This window comes from Palaemon carinicauda, chromosome 3 (assembly GCF_036898095.1).
Source record: "Palaemon carinicauda isolate YSFRI2023 chromosome 3, ASM3689809v2, whole genome shotgun sequence".
Taxonomy (NCBI): Eukaryota; Metazoa; Arthropoda; class Malacostraca; order Decapoda; family Palaemonidae; genus Palaemon; species Palaemon carinicauda.
The window spans coordinates 118053407-118063406 of NC_090727.1; the positions used below are offsets into that span (position 1 = coordinate 118053407).

The window sequence follows — 10000 nt, forward strand, 5'->3', positions numbered from 1 at the left end:
GACTCTCGAAATACCGTACGTCCGAGTGGGGAAAATACGTTCAGCCAGTGTTAGCATCGCAGGAAGGGTGAAAGAGGAAATGCCTGATGCCTCTTCCCCGCAGGCCGCTACGAACGACATAAGGGGTGAGGGGGGGGAGGGATGATGGCAAAATCGTTTCACTGCTCACATTCCCCCGAGCCCACACACGTGTCCGAACGTCTATGCACAGCAACGTATAAGCGTTTAATCTTACAATTCGCCGAATCGTCCAGCAAAAGGATAAAAGCATTGGAAATTCCATTTCAATACATTTAAAATAACTGTTACCACCTACAATATACCTCATCGAATCTGCCCTGATTAGCCATGACCTTGTGTTCTTGTATCGTAATGAAATAACATACAAGTATAACGCCATTATTATTATTATTATTATTATTATTATTACTTGCTAAGCTACAGCCCTAGTTGGAAAAGCAGCATGCTATAAGCCCAAGTGCTCTAACTAGAAAAATAGCCCAGTGAGGAATGGAAATAAGAAAATAAATAAACTTCAAAAGAAGTAATTAATAATTAAAATAAAACATTTTAAGAACAGTAACAACATTATAATAAATCTTTAATATAAAAACTATAAAAACTTTAGAAAAAAAAAACAAGTAGAAGAGAAATAAGGCAGAATTGTGTGACTGAGTGGTACCCTCAGGCAAGAGAACCCTAACCCCAGACAGTGGAAGACCACGGTACAGAATCACGTTTTAAACAGTTGCTCTTCGAGATTCTTTCCCCTTTATAAATTACAAAGTTGTTATGAGTGTATTTAGAAAAGCAAATACAGATTTTTGGCCCATCCAACTCCAAGAATTTTTAGAGAATGTGCTAACACAAGACCACCTTATAATAAACCGCACCAAACTATATTATCCTAAAATACAAATTTAAATCGTTATATCGTAAATAAGATTAACGAATCCCAACTGCATATGTCTTGATACAAAACATATTCGAGTTAAGAGAAAAATGCCTTTGCATATCAACTTGATTCTATTAATATTTTCGGTAGAAAATAACTTAATTTTACAAATATCATACTAATCCAAAATAAATTCATCACTAACACACACACATATATATATATATATATATATATATATATATATATATATATATATATATATATATATATATATATATATATATATGATACACATTGAAAAATAGCATTCGCGTCTCAACGAATTTTTATCATAACATATTTACCTTATTACCTCCGCCAACGAAGTTGTAAGGAGATTATGTTTCCACCCTTGTTTGTGTTTGTTTGTAGGCTATGTGTGTTTGTTTGTGAACAGCTTACTGGCCCCAGTTTTATTCCTAGAGAAATGAAACTTGCAGGGATTAACTATTATGTAAACAGCTAGAAATGATTAAATTTTGGAAGGTCAAGGTCATGGTCAAGAAAAATGTTCAATTCACGTAATCAGCCATAAGTTTGGACATCCTTGTCACAAAGACCTCAAACTTGGTTCATATTTAAGTGTATAAAAATCCACGCCAATTAATACATGTTAAGGTGAAAGGTCAAGGTCGAGCAAAAGGTCAAGAAATAAGCTGCTGCGGGGGAGGTCTGCGCTCTACTGAGTACCCCTCTAGTTTTAAAGATAAATTCATATGTAAACAACATATTTACTTATTTTTGAAAGTAACTTGTGATATTTGTTTTCTTTTATCTACTATTTCCTGCGATCAAAACGAAATTTGAGTTGTCTGTAGGCAATCTCAAACATCGTTCAAAAGTTTTTTTTTTTTTTTTTTTTTTTTTTTAACCTCTTCAAGAAGTCGGACATCCAGATCCCCAATGCTATCAAATTGAACAGTGCAACTATATAAGGTTATAGGTTGTTCATTTTGGATTTGTAATTCTTAATCTTTCTTCAACAGTGTTACTGCATAAATTGCATAGCACGCCTCTGGCCAAGTAACTCCCTGGGTGCTGTATCTACAAGAAATGTCTTGTTGTTAAATTTAATGTCGAAGATTCCCTTAGCAATGACACAACTTTCGTCAATGAAATCGCAAACTCTACGTCGAACCTTATCCTGTTACGCAACCTCCTGTTAGTCGCTGAGGCCGCATTCAAGATTGAAAATATGGAAGGTATCGCTATCCAACAAAATGACTCATTTCTACGAAATCGACATACAGTAGCTCATAGTACTACAATATATACGGGCATAAACACAAAAAATCTCTCTCTCTCTCTCTCTCTCTCTCTCTCTCTCTCTCTCTCTCTCTCTCTCTCTCTCTCTCTCTCTCTCATATATATATATATATATATATATATATATATATATATATATATATATATATATATATATATATATATATATATATGTATCAAAGTTATGTCAGAACTAAGGTCCGCTCGCGCTCAGAAAACATCTTCAGCTTCACCATTATCAAATCTGTTATCATTTCTTCTATTCATACACCTAACGCAATCAGCCATTAGTGAGTGGGTGCCGTGACTCACTGGTGCAACTTTGGGCTAACGTCGCTGAGTACATCGATTGCTCAAGGTAAATTGAAATTGTAACAGTATCTCTAAAGGGCAAGAGGAACATGAAGCTTGTAATTTCATCTGTATATGTTTGCTGAGATCACAAGACTGTAGCCCATGGTGTTTAATATATATATATATATATAGATATATATATATATATATATATATATATATATATATATATATATATATATATGTGTGTGTGTGTGTGTGTGTGTGTGTGTGTGTGATTCTACCGTGGACTATACGATCAATAAGGGAGGTCTAAGAACAATAGTAAAGACTAGGAATGACAACAAGGTCTAGGAATGATAGCAAGGTCTAAGAACGATAGTAAGGAGTAGGAACAAAAGCAAAGTATAGGAGTAATAGCAAGGTCTAAGAAAAATAGTAAGGGCAAGGAATGACAGCAAGGTCTACGAATGATAGCAAGGTCTAAGAACAATAGAAAGGACTAGGAACGGCAGCAAGGTCCAAGAACAATGGTAAGGGCTAGGAACAATAGCAAAGTCTAGGAACAATAGCAAGGTCTAAGAACAAGAGTAAGAACTAGGAACGTCAGCAAGGTCTAAGAATGATATCAAGGTCTGAGAACAAAAGTAAGGACTAGGAACGATAGCAAAGCCTTGGAATAATAGTAAGGCCTAAAAACAAGAGCAAGTACTAGGAACGTCAGCAAGGTCTAGGAATGATAGCAAGGTTTAAGAACAATAGTAAGGACTAAGAACGAGAGCAAAGTCTAGGAACAACAGCAAGGTCTAAGAACAAGAACAAGGACTAGGAATGTCAGCAAGGTCTACGGATGATAGCAAGGTCTAAAAACATTAGTAATGACTACGAATGATAGCAAAGTCTAGTAACAATACCAAGGTCTAAGAACAAGAGTAAGGACCAAGAATGTCAACAAGGTCTAAGAATGCTAGCAAGGTCTCAGAACAATAGTAAGGACTATGAACAACAGCAAGGTCTAGGAATGATAACAAGGTCGATGAAAATAGTAAGGACTAGAAACAATAGCAAAGTCTAAGAACAAGAGTAAGGGCTAATAAAGTCAGCAAGGTCTAGAAATGAGGAAAACAAGGAAAAGTAAAATATTTTAAGAACAGTAGTATTAAAATAAATATCTTCTATATAAACTATGAAAACTTGAACAGAACAAGAGGAAGAAAAACAAGATAGAATAGCGTGCCCAAGTGTACCCTCAAGCAAGAGAACTCTAACCCATGACAGAGGAAGACCATGGTACAGAGGCTATGGCACTTCTAGAAGAACTCCTTTCCATAGCTGAAGAGTCTCCTCTACCCTTACTAAGAGGAAAGTGGCCACTGAACAATTACAGTGCAATAATCCCTTGGGTGAAGAAGAATTGTTTGGTAATCTCAGTGTTGTCAGGTGTATGAGGACAGAGGAGACTATGTAAGAATATGCCAGACTATTCGATGTGTGTGTAGGCAAAGGGAAAATGAACCGTAATCAGAGAGAAGGATCCAATGTAGTACTATCTGGCCAGTGAAAGGACCCCATAACTCTCTATCAGTAGTATCTCAACGGATAGCTGGTGCCCTGGCCAAGCTACTACCTTGAATTCAATCACATTGCTTCTGAATAGATCCCTGAAGCATCCCCGTACGAGTGCAGAAGGTTGACTTCTCCATTCATTATCTATTATATTCAACATATTTCAATTGCACCGGTTTCCTGGACAGGTGACACATCGCTCAGCGCAGGTAGGTCAAGACAAACAGTCAAGAGCATAAGACACAAGTCGTCTGTTTACTGACGTCTTCACGCGATCTTGACCTCGTGTTATATCCGTGACGTCAAAGAAGAAGTCACGAGCTTTTGTTTCAGATAGCAATGAGAAAACACTTCATATAAGTACATTATCTTTCGTTTGAAAAAGGAAAGATAACCAAAAATATCCTTACAGAATTTTATCTCTGATATCTTTAGTGACGCAAAGATCTGCATAACGTTGCATTCAGAGTTGATTTCGCGGTCAAGATTAACCGTTGAAGGAAGTTCTCTCTTTTTCAGGCCGACGGCCTCGGTTCGATGCTCCTCCAGGACCAACAGTGGCCCTCGATTGATATCATTACTCGGTACAATACCAACAACGAAATGATTTCAAATGTTTTTGGGAGCAACGTGTTTTGGAGTTAGAAGTCCAACATTCCCTTCTCGCCAGCAATGAAATACAGAAACGAAGTACAGTACTTCAAAATGCATGTCAGTTTGCAAGTTTTTTTTTTGCAAAATGCCTAGGATTAGTAAAAAATAATAAGGTATTGAAAAAAATAAATTATTACATATTAAAAGTAAATTTTGCTATTACAGGTAGGTGTTAAAAATTATATATGAAAATATTCTATCAAATTATTCACACAAAAAATCATAGAGCATAAAATTCGAGTTAAATGATTGTATCAAATCACTTTATTCATCTGATTATATTTTTTTTTCTCTCTCTTTCTAGTTGTTCGCCTGATCATTTATAGTCATTGTATATGTTGGCTCTTGCTGCGATGCAAATATATCTATTATTATTATTATTGGCCAAGCTACAACTCCAATTGGAAAAGCAGACTGGTATATGCCCAAGGGCTCCAAGGAAAAATAGCTCAGTGAGGAAAGGAAATAAGGAAATAAATAAGTACAAGAGAAGTAATGAAAAATCGAAATAGAATGTTTAAAGAACAGCCACAACATTAGAATAAATCTTTCATATATATAAATTATAAAAACTTCACAAAACCAGAGAGAGATGAATAAACTATTTCAAATGTGGTTGAGTTTACCCTCAAGCGAAAAAAAAAAAACTTTACCACAAAACAGTGGGAGCCCATGGTACAGATGCTATGGCAATACGCAATATGCATGTGTTATATACTGTATGTGACTAGAGAACAATGTTTAATTTTGGAGTGTCTTTCTCCTAGAAGCGCTCCTTGCCACAGCTGAAGTCTCTTCTACCAATACCAAGAGGAAAGTATGTGCTGAACAACTACCAGTGCAGTAGGCAACCCCTTTAGCCAAGAAGAATTGTTAGGTAACCTTAGTGATGTCAGGTGTATGAGGACAGAGGAGAATATAGAAAGAATAAAGCAGTCTTGGAAAAAATGAACAATAACTAGAGAAAGGGATCCAATGTAGCTCTGTTTAACCAAAGGACCCAAAAACTCTCTAGCGGTAGTATCTCAACGGGTGGCTGGTAACTTACTACCTACAATAAGGTTTTTTTTTTCAAATAAAATATAAAAAAATAACATATGGATAACATTCTGTTAAAAATAAGACCAATCGCTAATATATAAAAAAAAGGAAAAGAAAATACTCGCCAATTTTGAAAAGGAAAGGAATCCTAAACAGCGGATATGTACGACTCAACTGTGGACCTGATTAACGTCATCAATGGCAGGGCAGATGACTCAGGCACCCGCCGACTGGGGAAGGAAAACTCGCTCCTCAAATTGTACTGCACTACTGATATCGTACAGAAGTACGTTCCCACATACGTTTTTTTAGTATGCAAGGTACGAGTGCGCGCACTTACACACACGGCTATATATATATATATATATATATATATATATATATATATATATATATATATATATATATATATATATATATATATATATATATATATATATATAGAGAGAGAGAGAGAGAGAGAGAGAGAGAGAGAGAGAGAGAGAGAGAGAGAGAGAGAGAGAGAGAGAGTTTAACGTAATCCTGATAAAAGACGAAACTAAGAAATCCAATATTGGATTATCGTTACAAACATTATATTCATAATCAACAATTATTTATTTTTACCTTAGTAATCATATTTAAAATCACTATATAAAAACAAGATACTATTTTGTCATTACAGTTCATAAAAAAAATATATATATATATTAATTCATTCATTTAGTACTTTATTTTTACAAAAGATCTCCAAAAAGACAAATTTTGATGGAAAAATATGATTACACTATATTGTTTGTTATTAGAACTTTATTATTTTGTAAATACCTTATGTAAATATTTTGAATAACTTCCGTTTTCTTATATTTAATTTTCTTTGTAATCAATGAAATACAAATTTTCGGTCTAAGTTGCTTTGAGTTATGGCATGACACAGTCCACAGACTTGCGTCTACCACAAAATTGCTTATTCCTTATGACATATCAATTAAAGTTGAATTTTTTTTTTTTAAATATGATGTTTCTAATCGGGTACTTGATCGGTGAAACTTCAATAGTTCAAAGTTGCAATAAATGTTTTTTTTTTCTTTTTTGAAAAGGCTGACAAAAGTCTTTTTATAGTTTATATGGCATATCTGATTTGACGATACTGTTTTTAAAACATTTTATTGTTAAATCTTTCTCATATCATTTATTTACTTCATTATTTCCTTTCCTCACTGGGCTATTTTCTCTATTGAAGCCCTTGGGCTTCTAGCATCTCGCTTTTCCAACTAGGCTGTAGCTTATATATATATATATATATATATATATATATATATATATATATATATATATATATATATATATATATATATATGTATACTATATATATATATATATATATATATATATATATATATATATATATGTCTTATTTATAACTGTAATCGAACAGTTTAACATGTTTTTTCAAAAAGGCCCATAAAAGAAACACAGGAAATATGAATAAACCACACTATATTTCGGTCAATAAACATCGACCCTCTTCAGGATGTGAAGTAAAAGAGGGTCGATGTTTATTGACCGAAATATAGTGTGATTTATTCATATTTCCTGTGTTTCTTTTATGGGCCTTTTTGAAAAAACACACATATATATATATATATATATATATATATATATATATATATACTGTATATATATATACACACATATATATATATACATATATATATATATATATATATATATATATATATATATATATATATATAGACTACTGTAGCCTATATTTATGCATATATACATACATTATAGGCTACTGTAGCCTATATATATGCATATATACATACATACATACATACATATATATATATATATATATATATATATATATATATATATCACTAGCAATAAATAATCCACTTCAGGACAAAGACATCGGACATGTCCTTCCACTCCCACCTTCTTATGGTCCTTACATGCCAATCTATACCCGCAAATGTTCCTAGCTCGTCAATCCATTGTCTTCTCTAACTACCCCTGCTTCTTTTGCAATCTCTCGAGTCCCATTATATTATTCTTAATGACCATCTGTTATTTGCTATTCTCATATGTCCTGCCCATGTCCATTTCTTTTTCTTAAACGTTGTTAGAATATCCTCTACTTTAGTTTGCTCTTTTTCTGTCTCAGTGTTATTCCCATCATTAGTCTTTCCACAGCATTTTATGTTATAACTAGCTTATGTAATCTATTCTTTAGTAAGGCTCCAAATTATTTATGCATAAGTTGATACTGGTAGGACCACCAGATAAAATACTTTTCTTTTAAGAGAAAGCGGTATTCAATATTCATATTCTCATTTTGTTTACCATACACACACACACACACACAGAGTCTAATCTTAGACTGAAAATATTATATATATATATAAATATATATATATATATATATATATATATATATATATATATATATATATATATATATATAAATACACACCCACACACACACACATATATATACAGTATATATATATATATATATATATATATATATATATATATATATATATATATATATATATATATATATATATATATATATATATATAGTTTTCAGTCTAAGATTACACGCATTAAATATTAAATATAGGAAAAGAATATTCGATATATATATATATATATATATATATATATATATATATATATATATATATATATTACAGAAGAACCACAGGGAAAATGAAAATAAGAAATATACACTTAAGTCCTGAGGAAGTATCACGAAACTAGTCAGGACTTAAGTGTATATTTCGTATTTTCATTTTCCCTGTGGTTCTTCTGCATCTGAGCATCACGTTTTCCTGTGATTTTTACGCATATATATATATATATATATATATATATATATATATATATATATATATATATATATATATATATCAATTTAGTTTAGCTGTTAAGTTTAGAGAGAGAGAGAGAGAGAGAGAGAGAGAGAGAGAGAGAGAGAGAGAGAACCATAAACGTTTCATATCGATCTCTCTTATAATAATCAATCAATGAAATATCATTGACTTTCTTATTAATGCCTCCATTTAGTGGAGCGGCCCTACAACATTATAGTGAACAGTATAAGGAACAACGTTGAGAACAAACTCCAACCCGTTTCGACAAGTTGGTTGGCGCTGTGGTAGAAGCAGAGGGGGATGACGCCAATATGACGTCATATGTCTCATTGACAAATACTGTAAAACCTAATAAGTTGACAGTATTATAAGGTCTAAATAAAAATGGATGCATTATTATTTGGCTATGAAACCTATGACGAAATCTAATCATCGAAGCAAACATGTTTATGGAAGATAATTAATTCAAGCGTTGGTAACTTTCGCTCTCCTAAACTGTACTCATACGTCTGGCGCGGCCATTTAACAAAATTAATGGAAAATATATTCTGAATAATTGGTAACTGGTTCAGAAATAAGGAATACGTGATTTTGACCTAATCTTTCTCCATAATGTCAATAAAATTTCTACAAAACAAATAATATAATAATAACACTGAACAACAATCTGGAAAGTTTGTGCTTGGAGGGAGAAACGAAACGTTTGGTGTGGTGTGAAGTTCACGTGACGCAATCGAGAGCCTTTATATACCTTGTGTTCGCCTGCCAGACTCAGAATCGACTGAAACGTGCTCAAAGTAACTTTTGGGATAAGCGTCAGTTTGCTTTCCACTGATCACTTGGAGAACCGTCTGTCTTGACTTGAATTAATACGTTGTTACAATGGCAGATTTCCTCTTAGACAGTTTCTTATGTTCTTCTCAGATAGACAGTCTCAAGAGCAGTACAGGAGAGAATTACATTATGGACCACAATTACGTCACTGAAGACGGTGTTTACACGAGTGGTATTGGTGTGAATCCAATGTACAACTACGTCAGTGCGCCAGAAAACTCTGTTTCGAATCCACAAACGCCCTCCACACAGTTACCACAATATTTAGAGGCTATGGTGACCTCTCTGTTGCAGGACAGCGACGGATTCCCGCTCAGTGATAATCCACACTTCGAAATTTCACAGTTTGACATCGACATTGCTGCCATAAATCTGGAGGACAATGTAAGTAACTTAACTACTTTTAATTGGCCATATAAATGTTCCGTAATCTCTCTCTCTCTCTCTCTCTCTCTCTCTCTCTCTCTCTCTCTCTCTCTCTCTCTCTCTCTCTCTCTCTCTCCTTAGTTACTTTTCTCGTTAGCTGTAAGTACTATCA

At 33.3% G+C, this 10000-nt stretch overlaps 1 protein-coding gene across 1 annotated transcript in view; it reads left to right on the plus strand.

Annotated features, from left to right (window-relative positions):
- Positions 1-9389: 9389 nt before the first annotated feature.
- LOC137637804 (probable basic-leucine zipper transcription factor Q) overlaps positions 9390-10000 on the plus strand; it is a 1539-nt gene continuing 928 nt past the window's right edge. Inside the window, exon 1 of the mRNA XM_068369913.1 lies at positions 9390-9846. Coding sequence (XP_068226014.1) covers positions 9511-9846 — 336 coding nt within the window. The 5' untranslated portion in view covers positions 9390-9510. The remainder of the gene's footprint in view (positions 9847-10000) is intronic.